At 47.6% G+C, this 24,341-nt stretch overlaps 1 protein-coding gene across 4 annotated transcripts in view; it reads right to left on the bottom strand.

The window, feature by feature from the left end:
• Positions 1-24,341, bottom strand: part of TNIK (TRAF2 and NCK interacting kinase) — a 142,099-nt gene that overhangs the window by 12,805 nt on the left and 104,953 nt on the right. For 2 of the 4 annotated variants that reach the window (XM_082766842.1, XM_082766843.1), the window contains 9 exons: positions 23,104-23,268; positions 20,985-21,224; positions 18,802-18,908; positions 15,687-15,850; positions 14,273-14,370; positions 9,080-9,264; positions 5,832-5,958; positions 3,222-3,386; positions 41-155 (listed from right to left, as the gene is read on the bottom strand). In XM_082766842.1, coding sequence (XP_082622968.1) covers positions 41-155; positions 3,222-3,386; positions 5,832-5,958; positions 9,080-9,264; positions 14,273-14,370; positions 15,687-15,850; positions 18,802-18,908; positions 20,985-21,224; positions 23,104-23,268 — 1,366 coding nt within the window. The remainder of the gene's footprint in view (positions 1-40; positions 156-3,221; positions 3,387-5,831; positions 5,959-9,079; positions 9,265-14,272; positions 14,371-15,686; positions 15,851-18,801; positions 18,909-20,984; positions 21,225-23,103; positions 23,269-24,341) is intronic. The other 2 variants (XM_082766844.1, XM_082766845.1) reach the window with 2 other exon arrangements.

Here is a 24,341-nt window from a genome sequence, read left to right as displayed (position 1 = left end):
TGAGGACCTCCCCTCTCAAACTGGCGACATTGCCTCCTACCAGTAGCAGATGACTCCTCATCCTCGTCTTCATCTTCATCGGTAGGTGAGGTCTGATACACTCTAGTGTCCACAAAGGGGGTAAAAGAGGCTTTGGTGCTACTTCCCATCCCATACTGCAAAACAAACAGCAGAGAGAGAGCTCAGAGCACAGAAATACCAGTGACATCGTGTGTGTGACTTCCTGGCGAGCGCACAGCGCCGGACCCTGCAGCGCCCTTTGGGAGCTCTCTGAGCGTTTGATCCTCCTCCCCCAGAAGCGACCAGTGAAAACGTGACACCAGATTTGTGAACGCCTCTGCAGCAGCAGCAAACAAGAAGTGCAGGGCACGGGGAGCAGTGCCCGGCCCCGGTGCCGCGGGCTCAGCTCGCAGGTGGAAGCACAGCGCAGCCGGAGACTGGTTAGCGGGGAAGCCGCAGTGTCAGAGGCAGAAGTGAAGGCAGGTAAAACACTTCTATGCTCGTGGCACACCTGCTGGGATGTCAGGGGTTGTCTTTCCTGTCATTGTGACCGCCCCAAAAGAGATTTGTAGGATGGCTCTGGGGAAAATCCCATTGTCCTGTTCCTCCAGCATGGGGCAGGGAGCACGGATGTGGGAAATGGCACAGCCACATTGCTCCATCCCCCCTCGTTCCAGGCTCCATCACACGTCAGGCATGTGTCTGTCACGGGTTGTTTGCAATTCCAATAAAGGATTTCAAATTGTCTACAGCACTTCAGGTGCAACTGCAGAAAAGGCCACTTCTAAGGCAGCAAAACTGACCCTGAATGTATCGTAGGGGATGCCAGAGCCAATGGTTTGCTAAGGGAAGCTGGAAAGGAATGAACTCCAACACCACACTGCTGGCTTTGCTTTTGCCATCGCTTTGTTAAGGCAGAAAACAAGTCCAAGACCTCCCAAGCAAAACAAAATCCTTCCCTTGGGAGTCAAAGTGCCACGAACTCCTCCCCTTGCAGAGCAGCTTTGTTTTATGACAGTGTTTGCTCAGGGTATCCCTTGTTTTAAGTGATGTAGGAAGGACCTACATTCAGAGCTCTAACAGCAACAAAAATCAGACCTTACTGCAGCAGCACTTTCACACTTTGATTCCTTGGGACATTTTCCTTCCCTGAAACACACCTTGCTCAGCTTCCAAGCCACCAGAAAAGGAAGAGAGAAACCCCCCGACTCCTTGCTGAAGCTTCGCAAGGAGCACACAGACAAAATGACCCCAAACGGCCTCTCCTGGTCCTTCCCCAGCGACACCGAGAACATTTGGGGTGAGCCAGCATCCCCGCACTGCGCCTGCCCCCGCGGCGCTGCGCCTCCTGCTTCCCTCCCGATCCGCATCCCATGGCCTGGCAACAGCCCCTGCGTTGCCATGGAAACAGGACGATTTCCAAAAAGTAAATGCTAACGGAGACCCATGCGAGGAGTTAGCAGCCCGAGGCAGAGACGGCTGCAGGAACAGATACCATATTTACGTACGCTGCATGGCCAAAATATTTGTCTGTGCACACAAGATACACTCGCAGCTCTGTGCTTCTCTCACACCCAGCAAATACACATTTTTCCCTGTGCTGGGTATCTTTTCCACAAAGCACCAACAATTCAGGAGAGGGAGCAACTTCAGTGTTTGCAGGGATGCCTTCCAGCTGAGAGCTAGGCGCTCTCCAACAAATGAATTACGAAGAAATCCCTCATTCCAATGCCCCAAGCATTTTTTTCTTCGTTGCTCAGACTCAGCTGCTCTTCTCCTAAGAAGCTGGCATTTTAAGAACTTGCAAGCCTGTTTTTAAATATTAAGCCCTCATCTTCCTCCAGATTCTGTTCAGCTGACTCTAAACCCATCTTGGCTGAGAGAAACAGCACCAAGCTGCAGGGTGCGATACTGCTCGGTCCCTTCCACCCTCCTGAGTCCTGACACATCACAGCCTCTCCGACAGAGATACCCGTGAGGATATCCCACCAGAAATGGGAACACCTTATACAAGCAGGACAAGGGATAACTTCCCAGCAAGGTGCTTATGCTGCTGCCTGCCAGGCTGCGAGTTTTGCTGGCAGCGCCGTGAGTCACCTGAAGAACCCCATCCAAACCCTTCCACTTCCACCCACTCCTTGCTCAGTCAGCCCTAAAAATGCAGTTTCAGAAATGGAAAAGATCTCGGTTGGTATTCCATAAATGAGTCTATTTAAACCCAGGCCTTGCAAACTGCTGGTATTTGAGCAGTTCCCGGGTGACTCTGGAAGATGTCACGTCAGGCCCAGCTGTCCCAGCGCTGCTTCTGAAGGCAACGAGGAAATGGGTAAAACCTGGAGGTCAAGGCAGGCACCATCTGTTCTCACGTTTCATCAACACAATCCCAACCCGTTCCTGTTTTTATGCTGCTAGTAAAAGTAAACCATCAAGTGAACACATCATCTCTGTGAAAGAGGATAAGGTGATCGTATATCCAACAAGACAAAAAGAAAAAAAAAAAAAAACAACAAACAAAATAGCTTATTCAGCAGCAACTGGATTGATTTTCCATGGGAAAACAAAGAAATCTGTGCCAGTTTCCCAGAACTGGTTCTGGTAAGCAAGGCACACCAATTCCCTTGTCATATGTGAAACGTCTTGTGATTTTTAGGACTCTTTTAGACCTTGTACCACCTTAATGCTCAATCACGTCCATCGAAAAAAGCTATGGGGGAAAAATGCTGTGACAGGAAACAGTCATGGTAAAAATTCAAGGTGTGCAAGATTTTTCTAGTCTGAAGAACTATATGGATTTTTTTTGGCTTTGTTTTGTGTTAACCTTTTGGGTCATGTTAAGCCTCAAATATTGCCTAAGCAGCAACTGGGCCCAGGTGAAGTTAACGGCATCACTGGCTCTCCTATTTTGCTTCATTTCCATGTACCAGAAGATGAGGACTTCCACACCAGCTTGCAGCATTCAAGCCATCATCACAGCAAAACTCCAGCTGGTGGGCTTGAGCTAAGGCCTAATTTACAACCCCACCACCAGGCACAGACCCGTCTCCCAATAACCCATCGGGTTCCCCTTGATGTCCACTACACTCACCCACACGGACTGGAAACAAAGAGAGAGGAGAGCAAAGAAAGCCAGGGAAGGAAGCAGGAAGGGCCCTCGCTGGGACAGAGGTGTTAATACTTGTTTAAAGCAGCGCAGAGGAGAAGGAGGAGCCCCCACCACCTACTTCAGGCACCGAGTCCATGTCTTGCGCATGCGTGGAGACTCGCCCCAGGGCCTCGGTCGGTGTGCCCGCAGGCGAGTGGCTTTGCTGCACCAGATCAGGGAGATTGATGTGGCCTGCAAAGCCATTGCTGGCTGCGTGGCCAGAACGCTTTTTTTCACCAGAGGTCTGCAGAGACACAAGGCATGAGGAAGAAAAGAGAAGGGGAGAAAAAAAGAGAAGAAGAAGAGAAAAGAAAAAGAAAAAAACAACAAAACCAAGTTTTTTTTTTTTTTTTTTTGCAGTCCCCCAGTTCCCTGAGCAAGCACAGGACGAGGACCCTCGCTGCTGGTTCCATCCCCATGCAACCTGGCAAGCAGCAAACCAACCCCCGCCCCAGGAGAAATAAAGACAGGATTAATCACAAAGTCAATACAGAGTAATTAGCCACGTTACAGCAAAAGGAGAAGCCTGATCGGTGTCATTTCGAGGAAAGGAATGGCGGGCAGATTCCACCCGTGCCACCATGGTGCAAGCCCCATGGCCAGCTCTGCTCCCACGCTGCCACCAGCCACGGTGACAGCAGAATCTGCCCCCGTGATCAGCATCAGCCTTGACGGCTTGCACAGCCACACCGGCCAGTGGCCTGACTGCAAATGCCAACACAGTCCTCCTTGCATGTTTCTGTAACCCAAAACAGCAGTGAACAGCGGCAGCGTTACCCTGGCCTGCAGCAGCAGAGCTCTTCACATCTTGCTCTGAGCGCAAAGCTCCCCGCAGCACCAGCAGCAGGTCCCTGGCTGCAGAGAAAAGCTCCCTCCAGGGGTGTTTTCAGGTGAGCGCTGAGTGCAGCTGCCTACGCCAAGCAAGCACTCGCCTATTCTAATGCAATATCCCTTTCTCTTCATCCCCACCTCGTGCAAGACAGGTGATAGGAAACTTCTCCCATCCCTGCCCGCTGTTTCGAGGCATTTGCCATTTGATGAGTCCAGGTACCTGGAGCGCACTAATGAAACTGTTAGAGGCTTGTCCATCTGCAGGGATTAGTGGAAAAATCCCTCTGATACAGGCTTGGCAGCTCACCGATCAGCTCTGACAACATCTCTCTTTCCATCATCCCTTACCACAGCCTTCAAACACCTTGTCACCCTGCCAGGGCAGCCCGGCAGAGCCCGCGGAGGTCAGTGAGCCCTTCCTCTGGCTGCTACGGCTGCGGTCAGGGACAAAGAGCAAACATCCCACACACGGCTGCAGCTTGGTTTCCTATCACACTCCCTCCTGCCAAAAGAGATTTCCCTGCTGCTTTTCTTTCCTGTGACTTTTAAATCCTTCTGCAGCACTGTTTTATTGGACTACTTCGCTGGTGTGGCACGTATCTTATAGCTGCAACGCAACCCAAGCTCATTTCAGAAATGCCTGCCTGTTAGAGCAGTGCCTTGTATTCCCACTCAGCCTCCTCATTGTTTCTGCTACAAGGATGTGCTCAGGGCTGAGCAAGTTTCAGGGGTCTCTGCTCCAAACAGGGAAAGGACAGTGAGGGAACGGGTGAGCTGTGCATTCCCCAACAGCTCCAGAAGTCATGGAGGAAGGCAGCAAACACTGTGTGACTTCTTTGCTAACTCTTCATTCTTGCAAAGTTACACTGATTTTTTTTTCCTTTGTGTGTATTTTATACAAATAGAATTAAGAAATAAAAAAGCCAAGTAAGCCTTTGCAGCTGATCTAAAGGTTGCTCCTTTACCATTGCCCATTCCAAACTCCCCTCCCTTCTTATCCTCTCCCATCCAGCTCCTCTTCATGCCAGCAGGAGGATGACTCCCCCGTTTTACTACCTTGCAGAGCCTCCTGCCCTTTCCAGGACACCTGCTACATTTCCAACAGCATCACCAGCATGTTACAGGAAAAAAAAAAAAAAAAAAAAAAAAGAAACACTGGGGGAGAATTTCCACAGCCAACTGAACATGCTTTCCCCTGCCTCTTTTCTTCAGTACCATCGATCAGCAATGCCCAAGCCATGCCCCTTTGTTAGCTCTGTGCTCTCTGGGCACCTGGGAGCTGTGCAGGTTGGGAAAGCCTGAGGGAGACTTGGTCTCTGAGAATTTGGCAAATGCACTGGATCAAGACTTTTAACTGGAAAAGCAGCAGCAGCAGAGTCTGCAATGTCCAGGGGTCAACAGCAGCCGTACCTTGCCTCCCCCCAAACAGAACCAGCTGCCTGTAACCACAGGCTTCAGGTAAAAGCCTCAAAAAGCACCACATCTGCTCTGCCTCTGACATTTGTATGATGGTAAAGGTTGGGAAGCACTGGGGAAGCTTTGGGCCAGGCTCCAAATAAATGCTCTAAATTGAAGACAACTTCTGTTGCTCGGAGCTATTTTGGGATTACAGCAGAGTCGTTTATCTGAACATCCACCCCACCATGCCCCAGCGTTACTATTCACTGCTGTTTGTAGTTCTGAGAAACATTTGCACTTGTCACATTTGCTCAGAGTGTAAATTGCATTACGAGAGCACTAATGAGCACAATTTACTCAGTCATTTTGTGTTCCGGATACACAGCACTGTTAGTTGTTGTGCTTACATGGGGAAAACCTCCTGAAGATGCTCCATGGAAATATTTGTTTTACAACTTACCTCCCTCACCATTAAAGTCCCTTCCCTTGAAATATTGCTAAACGTATCTGCATGGGAAGTTTCTAGACCGTGGGTTGTCACCATTCCCAGGTTGTACGGCTCATTGCTTCCAGGAATTCCTGTTGGTCTGAGGACAGAATGGAAAAGCGTTAGTGACAGGCATTTCCTCAGCTGAACTAGATGAAAAATCCTCCAATACGGTATTATTTACAGACAGGGTATCATGGGAAGGAAAACTAGAAAATATATCTGCTTAAATGTAAGGAGAAATTATTTATGTGGCCAGAAGCACAGCATCAGGCTCTGTTTAATGGATTATCCCCAGTACTACCAATTTAACCCCTGAAAGACAGGCAGTGCCTGGAGTACCCAACCCACCAGAGAACTCTCACAAACACAGGGTGGGTTTTTGCCATCTGTTTTGAAGACCAGATCAGAAGCTTAACGAGGGCTTGCTTTGGCTTTTCAGGTTACAGGGTCCAAACTCCACATCCCAGCTCTGCCCAGCACACAGGGGCACTACCCAGGGGTAGGGGTCCCACCCCACCAGGCATTGCCAGGGCAGAGCTGTGGGGGCACAACGCGACAGTGAAGTGGATGGAGCTTGGAGGAGGTGAGGGCAGGCACACAAGTTCTGTTCTGTAGCTTTCCACCGTTATGCAGGTGAAAATGTAGCCATAACCCATGACTTAGCCTTGAAGTACTGAGAGACAGAGAGGTAGAAAATAATTACAGGCTCCTTGTGTTAAAAAGGCACACTCAGAGAAAGAGATCATCATCCCGAGGCTGTGCCCGCTCTGGCAAGGAATGTACACTGTCATTTTCAGAGAAGATTTCGGGAAACAAGAATAATTCTTCCAGTGACAGGCAGACCTGGTTGTGGTTCTCCTAAAACTCCACTTTACAGCTGGCAATGTGCCAGCATTAATGAGGGTGCCTCTGTCACTCAAGCTAATACTGAGAAGCAATCAGGCTTTGGCTTTCTCCTTACCGAAGGGGTTTTTGCCTGGGGCATGTCCTGCCAGCCACCAGCGAAGCATTCCCCATCCGTGGCTGATACTGGGTGATGCCCCTGAACCGCCTCCTCCTCCAGCCTCCCCACATCTGGCCAAGCTAAACTCAGGGCAGATGTTCTCACAGGCAAGGACTCTTTCTGACCAGCTCTGCTATACCTTATGAAACAGCAACCCTGTCTTCCTATAGCAACCACCTGAGGCTGGTTTTTACAGTAACATCACAGCAAATTGTCTGGAGAAGCAATTCACAGCGTGGGCTTGCTATCAGTCCACTTGAGAGTTTAACTGTCTGTTTAATGCACGCCTTCTGTACGGAAACATTGCCAATCTCCTCCCCGGGACCCAGTTCCCAGAGATACTGGAGCGCTGGGAGGTGCTGACTTTATTTCTGTGCTCGTATGTCAGGAGAGAGACTGGATTTTCCTCTCAAACATATCAAATTTTAGGATTGCTTCTGAGTGCATGTTGCAGGTGGGGAGCTCCCACCATGACTTTGCTATGTTGCAGTATGAACAGGCGAGCGGCATAACCATAATCCAAATGAAACCAAAAGCAAGTGACAAAGCACGCCTGGATTACCCCGTTCTGCCTGGGTGCCAGAAAATGTTGACAGCAGTTCTGAAGCTGCTGCTGACACACCTGTTTCTTTGCATTTAAGAGCGATACACACTGGCTGTTCTCCATCACTGTGAATTCACTCTGTAGCACATCCTTGCCTGCATCGTATCAAACCAGGTATCAAATAACAGCACACCATGCTTCTGCAGCACTTTTCATGCAATGAGCTTGCACCTCCATCCTATCATTAGCACCTAAATACCACCAAAGAATGGGAAAATAAATTTATTCCTGTTTTAGAAAGAAAACTGAGGGAAAAGAGGTTATGTCGATTCTGAGACAATAAAGTGAGTGAATGAACAGTTACTGCAGCCCCAAATCCTAGTGGCATGCAGTTTGCAAGTGACCCTGCAAGAAATCCCATGACATGAGCAAAATCTGGCTTGTCTAGCCCAGAGAAGAGAGATCTTAAGGGAGCCATCACAGTCTTCAAATATAGAAAACGTGTCTGCAGAGACAAAAGGAATAAACTGTCCCACTTCTGATTAAACACCTCTTCTGTGAGTAGCCGTAGGCCCCCTTCATACCTGTGTGACTGCCCATCCCACTGCTGCATATTCATGACCATTTCTCTCCCTGTTGACTTTCCCTGACAAATCTCAAGAGCTCTGATTTCCTTCGTCTGCTGGGAGGAAGCTCCAACCCTGGAGCTCAGCGTTCTGCAGGAAATGGACCCCAAACGTCTCCCTGCTGCTCCTGACCCAGTCAAGTCATGGATGAAGTCAGGTAGATCCCCACTGACTAATCATCCACCTCATTTTGCACAAAGAATGGAAATTAAGACATTAACATGCTAAAAATCTCCTAAAGCCTTCCCACAACTCCTCTGTGAATTCAGAAGTGCAGGGGAGTCAAACCCTGCTACCACACAGAGCCACGAGAAGTGCCCCCGGTGAGCTGGTTCAGCAAAACACTGGTGGAGGTGCCTCACTGAGGTCACCCTGCATGAAGATAGTTATGTGCTGTGTATGTTGATGCTGTGCTTCCCTCCTTCCTCATCTACTGAGATATTCAAAAGCCCAAGTGTCTGATGTCCTATAACGGGGAGACAAATGCACTATTGTGGTCTGCTGACTTCTTAGTTTCACCATTTTAGCCTGCACAGTGTTTGAGACAAAGACAGAAAGCAATGACAAAAATTCCACATTATTATGTGCTAAACCTGGCTCTAACAGTTGGCATGGGTCAGGTTACCAAACACTGCACTTCATTATGGCTTGATTTGGGGCAAGACCAAGCTACAGAGCAGACAGAGCTTCAACAAACCAGCCCACAGGTCTGCAGGCAGGACCAAAGGTGTGAATGAAGTCAGGTACGTCCACTCTGGCTACAAACCCACCTCACTTGGCAGCAGGAACAGGTCCATTAACTTGGAATACAACTTCTCTGAATGCGCAGTTACATAATTCAGCTTTCCTCATTAAACATTTCTAATTCTGATCAGGAAAAAGACACATCTGAGCAAATTATCCCTTTCAACCATGACACCATTGCTTGTGCCAGCCCCTGAACAACGACATGCTTTGGACATGCCCCACACCACAGCTACTGCTCCTCCAGATAAACAAACGATACAGTTTCTCATTTTTTTCCCTGAAAGAAAGAGCTTCTTACATAAGCCTCGGGATGTCACTGACAGGCACGGTCCCATCATGCGTCTCGTTTTCCCCGTCCTCCTCCTCTTCTTCACTGCTTTCCGACTCCTCGCTGGAGGAAGAGTAGTCTGTCACCTTCTTCAGAGGGCGATTGGTTTCTTCAATGCGCAGCTCCCTCAACTCTTTGGCTAAGGCCGTCAGATCCTAAAGGGGATGGGGGCAACAAAACAAGAAATCGATGGCTCTTATATCTAAAGTGAGGAGAACGTCACATACATCTCTTCAAAAGCCAATGCTAACAGCACGAGCAACGAGAAATAGCTTTACAGAGTCATTACAAACATGAGACAAATGTAAGACAATGTTTGTAGCATGTAGCATTTATTAAACAAAACAAAACTGATTTATGCTCACTGAAAAATCAATAGCCAACCTGTTCTTTTTCTGTTTGGAATGCGTATGTGCATATATATACACACACTTATATGTATATACACGACAAAATTATATTTGTTGGAAAAGGTGAAGTTCAGTCACCATCATAGTAAACTGGAAAACAACGTCATTTCAAAGATTGGCTTGGAGAATTTCTCCTGCAGGGTTTTCTCCTCTTTCAAACTTCTCAAAGAGAGCCCAGAATTGTATTTATTCTGTAATAAATGCATTTGGGAAGGAAGCAATGACAGCATCTCCCATGGAGTGGTGCAATCCCCAAGTCAAGAGCTGCTTTAGTGAGGAGTCTCCGCTGTCAGGTGGCTGCCGAGAGGCGGTGAGGAGCACCCCGGAGAGGTGCCTGGCTCACTGCAGCGCCCTGCTCAGCGAGACTTCTGAGTCATTGCTCTGAGTCAGCCACGCGATCAAAAAAATAAAATAAAAATGAAATCGTTAAAAGAAAGAAAGAAAAAAAATCCCTCAGCGGGAACCATTAAGCACTTTATGTGAAATGTGACAGCCTACAAGCTAGGGGGAAAAAGCCTTGAAACGAGAAAAAGATGGGAGCAGTCCCAAAACCTAGCAAGAATTTTTCAGTTTACCATGACTTTGATGAGGCCTTAGACCCGACAGTCATAGAAAATAGACACTGCTATTTAAAAACAAGGAACATTGCAGGCACCGTGTAGAAAATAGACTTTTTGTTATCTTACATGCTTTTATAGCAATGCAGGGGGAAGCAGTAGGGCAAAAAAGCATGAGAGCTCTAATTAGAATGGGTTAGAGTACTCTGTTGCACAAAACATGCACATGACGAACAAAGCATCGCAATTGTCAGTCTTACCATTTCTCCCTATATTAGTGACCGAGGTAGCCATCAGTGCATTCGGTCAGAGATAAAGGATTAGGGAGAAAGAAACTCATTGAAAAACGCTAGATTCCACAACTGTCTCATGGCCACACTCTCTCTTTACTGCACGCCACACATTTCCAGTTTACCGTTCCAGCGGGGCGATTACGGCAACATTAATTACGGTCAGTTCTTAAAATCTATCCCGTCGACACGTGAAGAAAATGATGGAAAAATGCTACTGCTGAGATGGAAACCTAGCATATTTTTAACCATAAATAGGTAGTATTTTGCAAGCAATTTGTACTTCGGTTATTGGCTAACTTGAGGACATAACAAGCTCGTTGTGTCATTCGGATTAGACTCGAAAATGAAGCGCTTGGTGCTTCAAGTGGAGTAATCATTTATCCCCAGTTCCACACCAATCAAACAAAATGCTTTATTGACATTTAAATTTGCCCTCGAGCCGCACCGAGTTGGGTCTGCGGAGGTGAGGAGTGCTCAGAACGGATCTGTCACATCAACGACACAGCACCACAGTTGGGTCCTCGCTGCCGGCACTGTGCCGGAGCAGCGCTCCTTCTGCTCCCAGCTCTGCCCTGCCCTACTCCGGGCACCCGTGGCCACGAGGCCCCAGGAACCCAGAGTAGGTTTTGGCTGTTTTAATTTTATAATTTTATAATTAATATTCTTAAGGTGTGCTTCCAAGTCTACTGATGAAGAGGAGAGACTCCTGTGGACGTCAGAAAGCTTTGCAATCACGGCCACAAATACCAGCATGTGAAAACAAGCTAATAAAAAAAATTAGGAATAATCTATGCTTCAGAGCAGATACCCATGAAGAGTATTCCATATCCCTCTCCAAATCCAAACGCTCTCTGTAACTCTAAGGAAAGGCTCTTTATCATGATTACAGAGAGAATGTGGTACTTACAGAGTTTATTATTATGCCAACATGTTGGGATTGAAACACAGTCAAATCTGCAGGTAGGACAACTAATTACTTTAATTAATGCTGGAGCAGTTTCCAGGATACGATTGTTTCTTTTCTTAAGTAAGAATCGGTGAAAATTTCAACAGCTTAACAATGCTCTCCGCTTAGAGTACAAAATATGCTCTCGTGTATCGAGCGCTTTCCTTTGATTTGGATTAAAGCCTTCACCAGTGTAAAAAGGACTTTAAGGGAAGACTGCGTAAGAGCCTCATAAATGCCTGCGGCACTACAGGACTAGCACAAAATCCCTTCTAGTCACAGGGAAGGACCATGAAAACTCTCTTTTTTGCACCTTCCATCGCTAACACGTTTGAAGGCACGATGTGCACGGAGGCAGCTCTCCCTGCCCGTGCAAGGGATGGTGGTGCACCCCAAAAATGTCTGCAAACCACCTGGGGCTGCTCATAAAGCCTGGGCATGGCAGAGCGTGGATTCAGGGATGTCCTCCAGATGCCTCTGCCCAGTGCAGACCTGAACGGAGTGAGATTGCTGAGAGAGAAAGGCTCCAATTTGGCAGCACTGTGACACCTGCAGTGCCTCACACCGAGCCTGCCGCTTCTGCGGGGCTGAAAAACACGGGCGTGCTGAAATCCTGCCACCAGGCTGACGAACGGCCATACCCCATCAACCCTCCTTGGTCATCGCTAAGAGATAGCCAAATATTTTAAAAATCAGCTCAATTAGTTTTTAATAACTCATTTGGAAGTTATAAGAGCAACAATACTCCCAGCCAATATCATCAGGCAACTCACGGCTCCGAGCTGAGGCTTTGCCGCAGGACGGTGAACGCTTTGATGCTATCATGTTTGCAGATAATGAGCACTTCCTAGGATTAAACGGCTCAACTGCGTTGCTCTTGGACCAAAAACCATCTGACAGCTAGAAAGCACTACATAGCTCCACACGTGTCTGGAATGTTATTACTGAAGGTGGCATAATGCGGAAGTTAAAAGTATCAGCGCTCTTTAATTATGTGTAATTGCCAAGATGTCTTTAGATTTAATATTTGCTGGAATCAAGTTAGATTGGTTTCCAAAATCACATAGCTCATTTAGCTTGAATTTAAGCATGCACGTTGCCTCTCTTCAGACACTGATTTATGTGCTTTTTTCTTAACAAAGCACCTCATTAAACACGAAGCATCGGTCGTGTTGTATCCAAAAGCACAAGTTAACTAACCAGCACACTGCCTTCCCCCTTTCCTTTCTTCTATTTACTTTTTTTAAAGAGCAGGCTGCTGCTACCAGTGCTCTCAAGGGCACCGCTCCACCTTCTACCAGTATTTTTAAACACAAAGAAGAGAACCTCAACACAGGAAAAATTAAGAAAATGCCCCAAACACTTCCCGGGGGCTGGCGAGTGCCCTGTGCAGGCAGTGCCAGCTTGCTCTGCGTTCAGTCTCGCTGAACGTGGTGGAGGAGTGAGCTGAGTGAACCCGGCAGGAGCTGGTCCCAGCAAGCAAGGCAGCGATTTGGGGTGGTGAAGTGTGTTGCTGTGTGCAGCCTGGGTAATCATGTATGTCCTTGCCTATCCTGTTTTTGGTAAACGCATTCACCTGCAGTGGCTGGATAGCACCTGCGCTGCAGGGCGAGATTCCCAGCCGGTATAAACCAAGGCAAGGCAGCTCTGCTGGCCCTCGATGCAGCTGATGGTCTGCCTTGTAACAAGGAATTAATCACTGCATTCACTGCTCTGTTTCCCTCTACTTGCCAAATGCCTTTATTTGAATTAGGCCTAAATTGCGTTTCAAATATAGCTCGATCTGCCCACCGAAATCAATGGGCTCCTGTGGGCTGTAGCTGGGAGCAGAATCTGATGTGCAGTTCAGTCTGCCCGGATCACCTCTGCTGACCCAAGAAAGCTCTGCTCTTGGTCTTTCTCTTTAAAAATGCAGAGCAACAGTCGCAGGAGTTGCTCTGCATGTGAACGTTAATGCACGTCTTGCCAGGGCCCCCACGTGTGGTCTGTCAGTGGGTTTCACGCAGCCCGTGGGCAAGCCAAAGGTACCACCAGCTCCATTTCCCTCCCCGCAGGCAGGCTCCCGGTGCCGAAACACAATCTCCAATCTGCCCCAGGATTGCATTACCACCTTCTTGAATGGCAGCACCACGAAAACCCAGTTTGATATTAAGCGCTAGCTAGTCAACCTCACATTGGCATGACCCGCTGAGAAAAGATATCACTAACCTCATCTATAGCTTTCTTATAGCTCTGTGGGTAAGGGAAGATTAATCAGCATCAGAGGAAACAGATCAGGACAGGAAAAAGCCAGAGGAAGGGCAAGCAGGTTAGAAATAAAATTAGAATTGTTAGCTCAACGCTGTGGAGTGTAAAGAGAAAACAACATCAACAAAACATTAATACAGATTAAAAAAGAGAAGCAGTGGAAATTCACTCCGTTACTAGGTCGACTCTGCAGTTTTAAAGTACAAGTATCAACAACGTTAAATCAGAAAGAAACACTTTGGATGAGGTTTTGCTGGGCCTTTGCTAACAGTAGTAACACAGGAGCGTACAGACGCCACCACCCAGCTGCTGTGCAAGCTGTGAAGGCTCTCAGGGCTGGTCACCCAGCCTTCCCGACCAGGAGCATCCCTGCGGGCCGCTGCAGGGGCACCATGCAGTACGGAACACAACAATGTGCCACGGGCAGACACCGGGCCCAGTCTAGCAAAACACTTAAGCACCTGCTTTATTTGAAATCACAGGCTTAAGTGCTTTCCCCTAGAGCTGGGCTCCTGATCAAACTCATGCACTCCCTTAAGCATTCAAACCCCCCTCAGGCTCTTGTCATACCGCCACTTCTGAGTCTCTCAGCTGGAGGAGCAGTGGTACTAGCCTCTTTTTTGGGGTCCCCATGGCTGTGCTACTGCACCGGCTGGACACCCGGCCAACCCGGCTGGCAACATTCCTGCAGGGAATAATTTAAGACTCACAGCAGGTCGGCTTGGCCGCGTCACGTCTCTGTTGTCTTCTTGCTTGATCTTAGGGGGCTCGTGGGAGAGCACGGGTGACCCTTCGGGTTTGACATTCCCTAGGCAAAAGGGAAACAGAGAGAGGGGGTGATTAAAACTCTGTCAAGGATGCAGAGAGTGTGCACTGTCCACAGCCATCTCTGCCAAGAGCCTGTTGGCTTGGGAAGTGCCTGCTACCAGCACCACTCCCAGCCCCTTGTGATGGGTGGGCAGAGGGAGCTTCATCACCCTCCTGCCCGCACAAGCAATGCCCATTACAAGCAGGAAGACCCTACAAACCTAGAAAAGGACATCTTGAGCCTAAATGCCTTGCAAATTGGCACTTTCTGTCTACCTAATAAAGTTTTGCTACGCTTTGCTTCGGTTGTCTTGAAAAATCCTCCTGCTGCTCTCTGCCTGGCTGTCACTGCAACAAGTCTCCCTCCATACAGCAAGAGAAGCTACAGCCCAGCCCAGCCTGCTCCCAGCGTTCCTGCCTTTCTTCTTTCCACAAAGAAAACAAATTCACTCTGCAAAAAACAGGGCGTGTTATAAATTATAAACTCTGCAGCACCTGACATCGCTAGGACATTATTTGTCACAGGATTCCTCATTAGTAAAAACAAAAACAAACAGAAAAAGACAACTGGTGATAAATTACTTTTCCTGACTACCTAAAGAAGTGATTATTTCAACAACAGACATGTCATCTTACAGTCAAGTCATAAAAAATTCAAAGCATGGATGCCACATTTGTTTTAATGTCTTTCAGTTCTGTGGATTTATATTCTCGAGCTGTGACAAAAATGCAGATAAACGGGCTGTCAGGGCCTTAGCAACTCCAGCTGCGATTAAACCAGGGAACAGAAAATCTTGAAGAATGGCTCTGTGATGATAGGAAACAACCTGGCTAGGAATATACACTCAGTGTAAACCTGGTTCCTGTCTGAAAGCATTTTAGAGAAAGCTGCTTACAGGCTAATTCATTCCTCTGCTCTCATCGCGTGCTTTGCACAAAAAATTAAGATTAAAAACAAAAAGAAAAACCCAACAAAACCAGAAAGATACACCCACCCAAGGTGGAAGCACAATCCCAAGAAATTGGCACAGATGTCAGCTTGGGGCAGTGAAGACAGAAAGCTGGTATTCTTGGTTTTTATCCTGCAGCATAACCCCTGTCTCCTTTTGTACAAATGACTTGGCACTGCAGTATTTCAGCAGAGCACAGGAGCTGAGTGTGCTGCCAGGGGCATGCAGCAGAGCCTTCAGCAGGCTCCAGGCAGAAGGCAGTGCTGGCATCTCTGTTTTCCAGGGGGCAAGTCGGTCACTGAAGTGCATCAGAAGTGATGAATCCTCTGCTTTATAAAGGGACGTGTTACAGCAAAAGCCACCTCACCTCGGACTCTGTTGCGCTCGCTGGAGCCAGCCTGGGAGCCTGGCTGGGAGCCGCCCTGGGAGCTGGGCTGGGAGCTGGGGGTGCTGGAGCTGGAGGAGCTGCCGCTGCTGGTCCTCTGCAGCGGGCTCTCGATGATGGGCTCCGTCCTCCTCAGGTCCGGGTTGCTGCAGGGGCACAAAGAGAACCATCAGCTGAGGCCACAAGGGCTTCAGGGCCTCCCCAAACTGACAGCTTCACAGTAAGAAGACGCCTCTGCTGCTGGGGAAGGCAGGGCTCAAGTCCCTTCAGAAGCCACTGATCCTGCAAGCCTTACTGAAATCCAGGGGAGCTGAGAGGCTCTGCAGAATTAGGCACCCAACATCTTCATGGAGCTGGACAACAGCCATGAAGAAAAAATGGCGAGAGCAACGTTATTCTCTACTTTTGCCAGGTTTGGCAAAAATGAAAAGATTCTTTGCTCAGGACTCCCTTTCGGCCTGCAGACGTACAATGCTGGAGCTACCTGAATTAACCTCCGATACTCATTATAACATCAGGAAGCTGCAAATTGCTGCTAGCCAGAGAAATATTTTTGTAAAGAACATATCTCAAATTTGCAGCAAGGCTGCAGGTTACTTTTGCCACTTATTCGCACTTGCCAATTTTCATGGCTTCACTTCAAGCTTGCATAAGTTATCCACTTCAGGCATTTTGCTCCTTGATTTCTTTCCCCCCTGTGAACATACAGAAGTCTAGAATAAAAAGCGTCCTTGATACACAAAGAGTGACTAATATCTCGCAGGGTATCAGATGCCCTTAGGAAGCTAATTCTTATTTGGCACCGAGATGACATCAGAAGACATGCTCATGCAGAGTTATGCAACTTGTTTTTATATGGTATTTCTGTTAAGTGATCTTATAATTCAAAGTCCTGATAAGGATGTATAGAAAATGCTCTCCATCAAGCCTAATTAGGACCACGTGTACAGAAAGATCACCCTTGCTGCCACAGTGCATAATGCCTTTGCAATCAGAGGCACTGAACACTAAGGACAAGTTGTGTGCTGTATGCACAGTGCATCCATCACTCAGACCTGTTCAGAGAATGGTCTGAAATTTGCCCAGAATGGTTCAAATTTGTGCATCGCCCCGTTGCCATCACTGGGTTGTTGGCAAAATTGTTTGGACATTGTCTGGCATTAATATCATATAGAATCACTACCTTGTGTTATCTTCCATTGACACAGGCAGGTATTAAAATGATTAGGGCAAGGCAGCAGCTTTCTGTGCCTGGAAATAACCCCCCAGTTGTTCCAAGAGGGTGACATAAAAGAAAGAATATTTTTAATACATTTACATTTGTGCATGGGTGGAATTAAGAGCAAATAGGAGAGGTATTTAAAAAGGAAAATTGGAGAAATGGTACATTAGTGTGAGGGAAATGAAATGTGAAATTATTTCACCGACTACTTAGTTTAATGGAGAGGGCAGCCTCCTAATCATTTTCAATTTTCATCAAACTGAAGGCTTCCAGCTCATGCTGTACAGCTGGCACGTCCTTAGCTAAATTAACTCATGAAAAAATGTATTTTAAAACTTTGGCAACTGATGTATTTACCTGTACTGACCAGGACTGGGAGACTGAGGGAAACATTAGGTGACCTTCAGCTTGAATCCCGCAGTCTCGCACTGCCCCTTTTACTCTCAATACCATTACACACTAGGACTGTGCAGGCCAATGTCACGCCACATTTTAAATTGTCCTTCAGGCTGCAGCTAATTAAAAGCACAACATTTTCAAGACTTCAAAATGCTTCAGCCATGAGCAATAAAGATGAGCAAAAATCCGTGACATGAATGTTTTTTTTCCTGTAATTTAAGAAAAGAACAACAAAAAAGATGCTTTCTCCTTCTGTTAGCCCTGCCAGCTACTTTAAGTTGCTGCCTGCTGTACCCAAGTTTGCTGATGCATAATGTGGGTTTTGAGCTGGAAAGAAAGACATATGCTGAGAACTGGTTGCAGTGCACAGCATATGGCAACAGCCATCCCCGTGTCTGCTACTTGACCTCACCCTAACAGGACAAGACAGGAAGAAGAAATCAGAGAGCTCCACCACGCAAGGCTACATGCAACACGTTTATCCTGAGATTCTCCTGTTTGATGTTTATAGAGATTTGCCTACGCCACTTTGCAAATCAGAGGCAAGCTCTTGCATGACTAAGCCATGTTTTTTCAATCCCATTCTGAGCTGAGCCTCTTAACGTCCCTGCTCATTTTCAACATGTCAGGGGTAGCTCTGCCATGGGCTTCCCTAACGCACAGGGAAGAGGTCAGACTGCTGCTGCAATGCTGCAGCCTTCCTCAGAAATGTGAGTGTGACCCCAGGGAATGCACTCGCACACAAAAACATACCTGAGCTAAACCTGGTGAGGGTAAGAGGAAGAGGGGAAGAAGCTATGGTGTCATTACTTCTCTCTCATTTCCTGTCACATTTTAACATCAGTAGCATGAGAAATGGGAAAGAGAATTGGTCCCAGGAGGCCAAAAGGGATTTAATCCTTGATCTACACCTATGGAAGAACTGGCTCTCACCAAGCTGTATCAGTGCCTGTCCCCTTGCACACTCCCTGGTCATTACCTGGAAAAGCTGAGTTGTAGGAAATTTGCGGTATGTACCACTGAGATCTCCCCACTGGCTTACAACTGCATGAGTCTCTTTATAAGCAAAAGGCAATTTCTGGAGAGCCCAAACCTGCTTTCACTAAAGAGAATGGCCAAATTCCTGTTTGACCCCACAGCAGCAGACACAGCATCCAGCTACAAACCCCACAATGCCTAGGAACATCTTAAGGCCAGTTCAAAGGGAATATCTCTGGGACTCCACGCACTCACAGCCTCTGGTGCTGATATAAAATACTAATGAATGCAAGCCCAGCTCTCCACGGCTACAACAAAAGCATTGCAGAACTCTTTGTTTTACACTAGCTGGCAAAAGGAGAGCCGAAGCCCAGCCATGCTGCAGGCACCCGACCAGCCCGGTGGGACCTGCTCAGGCTCCCAGCCAGGTGATGCCAGGAGGAACGCGGGCAGTTTCGTGCCAGGATCACTGCTGCCCACCACACGTGGTGCTCCTACCTTGCCCGGATGGGCTGCGAGCCCAGCCTGGGTCCCAGGGCGCTGCCGTTGCCCGGGGAGTTCTTCCTCGCCAGCGCCGGGGATATGGAAGTGGTTCGTTGAGGCACCTGGAAGGAAGGGAGACATTCAGCATCACCCACACATCGGAGAGACCGGCCTTTGGCATTTCCCTAAGATCTGATTTATGGCCGATTTCCCGCTGAGAGATGCAGTGTTTATGGCAATTAGAGAATATCAAGCTCTCGGCTTTGACAAGGCACAGCCTGAGCCCGAAGGGAGCAACGAGCACCGCAGCCCTGCTGCCCCCTGGCAACTCTCTAAATGCTGAACGTATGTGTGCACATCTAACAAAACCCAGAAATGGCACTTTTAAGGTAAGATTCTGAACAAAGCGCATTTCAGAAGCCATGGTGGAGGTTTTAGAGTCTCTAGTTCAGCCATGACACACACCAGCAGAGAGCAAGTGTTGGCTGGTGGACAAACACGAGGTCCAAACGGAGCCACCTAAGGCTCTCTTTCAAACCATGTAACCTGTTCTGAGCTGAGCCAAGCCTGCTGGTTGCCAGATGCTCCAGGCAGGACAGCTCACAGCAGATGTACCTTCCAGAAACCCAAACCACAGCCTACAATTGCTACAGCACATAAACCCAGGCACATGGGGCCAGGTCATGCCTGGAAGCTCAGACACCGCTGCAGCACCATGTGGAAAATCACCCAGCACCAGAGGCTGGCGTGGGAGGCACGGCGATACTCACCGTGCAACACCAGCCATCAGCAAGGCCAAGGGCTCGGCAAAAAGGATTAGGCATTTTTGGGAGGACAGACACACAGTAACGTTAGACAAGGTTGGAAGGTTTGGGGAGAGAGGAGCTTTGTATTGTGCAGCACACCAGCTGCAGTTGGTCCCACTAAAAAGCCAGCTCCCCTCTGGGCAGGTCACTCGGCAGTCAGGACCCCTGCAGTTTCTGTTACCTTCCTCTGAAGCATCCAGTCCCAAACACTGGCAGAAACAAGACCCCAGACCCCAGAGAAAGCTGGCCCCATCTCACATGGCAATCCTTTTGTTCCCGGTTAGGAACGCATCAGTGTTGTTTCAGTCAGTAAAACGTGAAGTCAGACTCCTCGTGTGTAGGACTGCCAACACACCAGCCCTAAACGTGAAACACCACTCGAGGTGGGGACCTTCCCACAGCCCGTACCTTCCTCAGCTCAGGGGGAAATACATTTTAGGAAAGACTTTTCAAAATTAGGTTAAAAACGTCAGCCACCCTTCTGCGCTACTGAGGAGCAAAGCATGCAAACAACTCCTGGAGCTGTCAGCTTGCTTCTCCTCTGAGCTCAGCACCGATGCAGCTTATCCCTTGGTGGCAGACGGAATGGGAATATCACTACTATCAAGTGACACACCACAACGGGTCCCCTGCACGGAGAGGCTTACCTGCTAGCTGGTATTTTTCACTTGAAAAATGCAAGCTGCTTGCTTGTTAACACGCAGAAAAACTGCCTCTCCATCGCAGACAAATATTATCTGCCTCACTGTAACTAATCAATTTGTAATAATTTTTGTCTCTCGAAAAGTCCTCCCAGGCTGAGAGCTGATTAACTATAAGGGGAATTTTAATGGCCAAGTTATAATTCATCCAAACTGGAGGTGTATAAACAATGCAATTGAAATAGTGGTCCAGAAGAGTCTTAATTAAAGAGGTACTGCCAGATGCTGCCATAATGTCAATGAAGGTATAGAGCTGCTGGAGCCCTTACAAGTCTTCCATCAAATATTGATCGCAACTGGAGGCACGAAACTGAACTAAAAGAACACGTCTTATTGAGCATGACAAATTTTATGTTCCTATAATTCTATTTAAACAGAAGGTTGTTTTGTTTTGCTTTTGTTTTTGTTTTTTTTCCTAAGGAAAGGAGAAATTGATTTGTTTTGGCCCCTGTCCGGCCTCGAGAACCTTCTTTGCTGGAGGGCAACACTGTTTTGCAGCGCTGCGCATGCACCCAGAAGCTGCTCCCAGGGTTGGTACTGGCCGTGGAGCCACGGGGACACGCTTGGCCAGAGGTGCTGAGCGCAGAGCCAGAGGAGAGAAGCAAAGAGGACCGGCTTTGGCCCCATCCTACGGGGACCAGCTCTGGGATTGCCTCTTTGACGTGCTGAAAGCGAGGAGCGATAGTGTTACCTTTGGTGGAATGTCTTCCTCCTGCCGTAACCAAGAACTTCGGTCAAACTTTTCAATGCGAGGGGGCAGAGGAGGGTTTTCTGATGTGGGGTCCGAGTTCTGCCTTGGCATCTCAGTGCGGTGAGAGGTCACCGTCAGAGCCTCCTGAAACCCAGCCATCCCCTTTGCAGGCTGTTCATGCAGTGACTGAGACCCAGACAAGGAGCTTCCTTGGGATTTCACAGTGACCAGATGTGGAATCTAAGCACCAAGTCAAAACAGAACTATCAGTACAAAATGGAAAAAAAGGGAATCAAAAAAAAGAATTAAAAATTTGATTTTTAGAAAAAAAAAATGATTAGCACTTTGGATGCATTAAAAGCCCCCTTGTTTTGAGATCAGCACTGCCTTGGTTTCAGGAACTTCTGATTTGTATCACTTCAATGCAAGATCGATTAAAAATCATGCTCACACAGCTCAGAACTTTAAAATCAAGCAATGCCGCAGTCAGAGCCACGTTTCAAGTTCTGACCATCTCTGCACAGGCACTGTGATACGGCATTTACTCACAGCAGCACCGGAGGAGGGAGGGCAGGGTGCCCCCTGGCCAGCTCACGCACGCGCCCCGTGCACCCGAGGCTGTGCCCACCATGAGCTCAATGTCAAGCTCCTACACCTCTAACTCTACGGTTGTGCTAATGATGTTTGGCATGGAATTTCGTTGTTAAAAATAATAATTAAAAAAAAAGAAAATAATAAATAATAATAATAAAAAAATCTTCAGCAATTCTGAGGCATAGATGGCTTAAAAAATATCTCGAGGCATGAGTTTCTACAGGTCTAGGAATCCTTAGATCAGTGCTACAGATCTAAGGCTAATGAGTGAAAGGAATGCTGACATCTCCTTTGGAAAATCTGAAAAATCCACAAAACTAGAGTTCATGAAATCAGAGCTTCTTCTGAGAACCCTACAATGACCCTCACCTTGATACAGCGGAGTTGTAATGTTTATTTCAGAGAAGACATTACATTTCTATGCATGTTTCCATTTATACGTGGGCGTGCATGCATGCAAATGTGTACATGTACATATTTACATGTGTCTCTGAGTTTCAAGCAGCTTTTTCATTAGTATTTTATTGTCAAGCAAAAGCCTTTATAGCTGTTGACAATATAGGTCACCAAAAAGGCCATTGAAACAAAATTTTCAGACTCAAAAAGAAATCAGGAAATGTTTGGTCCATCAGAGACATTACTGCGATGTCTGTGAAGTGGGGCTGTATCCCCTTCCCCATGGCTATGATGCACACACCATGCACATACATTGGGAAAAAAGAGCTGTATGTTTAAGGGCTCTCCAGTTCGTATTCTGTTTAAAGTTGGTGTTGTCCTGTTGACCTACAGGGGCACGTACCACATGTGGATGGCACTTAATGGACACATTTTCCTACAGAAAGCCCACCCGGATGTGGAGCAAGGGCTCTGTACCTCCTGAAATGCCTGCTTGAGTCTGCAGATCTGCAGGAGCATTTCCAGTGGCTGACCCAGAGCCAGCACCGATGCTCCAAAAACACTCTGTGGAAGCCTACTTACAGACCTTGTGACTGGGGCTGACTTTTAAATCACGATTCCCCTCCTCTGTGACGATCATGGTGATCTATGCCTTCTCCAGATGTGTTTGTGACTGATGTTAACTCAATGGAAAACCAAAACAAAACCTTGAATTAAAGTGACAAAGAAAGCAAAACCTCTTTCTGATGATCCCCAGCAGCAAAGTGTCCCAGGTCTTTTGTCCCAGACACTGTGGTTTTAGTCCCTTAACAAAACAGATCCTAAGAGGAAGAGAGCGACTGCTGCACTGGACCAGACCAGCGGTTCCTCTCGGTCCTCCAGCTTGTTTCTGGCAGTAACTAGTACCTGATGCTTCAAAGGAAGGTATAAACCAGCATGATGTTTCTAACACATGGAGGTGATAGGAGGAACCCACTCATGAATGTAGATGCTGCTCTTACAGATACACTTTAGGCTGAGAAACCAGGGAGCAAGACGCTATTTTAACCCATTGCTTTTCCTTTTACCTGTCCAGCACCCCCAGCGTCCTGGGTGCTGTGCGGACGCCTGCCGGGGGAAGCACCATTACCTGTGGGTCCACGGGTCTGAGCAGGGGTGGGGTCCGGGCTGGCTGCACGCTGCTAATACTAAAGGACTCTGATCGAGGAGGCAGGTTGGGGTCCGAAATCCTGTTGGCCACCTTGTGTGGCATCGCCGGGGAGCTCTGACGGTTGAGTCGGGAGCGCTCCTCCACCTGCGGCACGAGAGGAGGAGAGTGGGTCACCCTGCAGAGCCACGCGCCCTCACTTCCAGGGAGAGGATGCCTTCCTGCTTATTTGCTCAATTTTGCTGTCATGGCTTCTATGAAAAGGCCAGGGTACTGCGAGTTTTGAACGGGCACAAGAGGGGTCCCTGCAGCCCTGCCACATTCACCAGAATTCCAAATTCACCAAAATTCACACAGCTCAGCTCCCACAGAGCACTGCTGCAAGCGATCAATACCACTAGGAAACCTAAAAGGAACCTCCAGCTTCTAAAAGGTAAGAAAGCCCAATAAAGAGCCATTTCTAATTGAAAACCAAGGTATGCAAACATACAGGGAGCTCTTTTCAGATATTTCAGGGTGTTGTATGACTAGGGAATCCTCGTTACCCAGCATTGTGCAATAAATGCATTTTACAGACTCCAACAGGACCACTTGTAATTTTTATGTGCATAATTCATTTCAGAATATGAAATGGGAAAATACAGCTCCAAGAAAAGGCAGCGTGCCTCGGAGAGGTGTTTCTAGAAGATGATTTCGGAGAAGCAGCTCTTGCTTCTTCAAAATGTGTCTTTGAGCAAGGGGACCCTTTTCCCTCACCACCACAAACACCACAAGGGGTGCTTTTGTTTGATCTGAATGAAAGAGTAAACATGGCAGCCAGAAAATGGCTGGCTTTGATCTACATTTAGTGAGCCTGGCACCTTGTCGTGTATGGAAGGAAAAAAACAACACCTCTGTTACTGATACAGAAATAAAAGCAAAGCCCACTGCTTTCAGCTAATCTTGATGGAAATGCAATGGTTTCAGGTAGCCCAGATAGATGTGCAATCTGGGTACCACTGCAATTAGACTGTGTGCATTGGTATTCGTGCAGCATACACTATGCAGAATTTCTGATATCTCAACTAGAAATCTGACATAGATTTTCATTTACATTGACATTCATGTCATTAATGTGTTAAATGCCCTTAGCATGTCTTAATTCTCCTAGTTGCAATGTCATGCTGAAAAGCAAGCCATGAAACAAGTAGCTTGGAAAGAATCACAGCTCTTTGTTAAGT

The sequence above is a fragment of the Aythya marila genome (genome assembly GCF_965140915.1).
Source record: "Aythya marila genome assembly, chromosome: 9".
NCBI classification, from domain to species: domain Eukaryota; kingdom Metazoa; phylum Chordata; class Aves; order Anseriformes; family Anatidae; genus Aythya; species Aythya marila.
The sequence above is the reverse complement of the archived record's forward strand: the minus strand, read 5'-3'. Positions and strand labels throughout refer to the sequence as shown.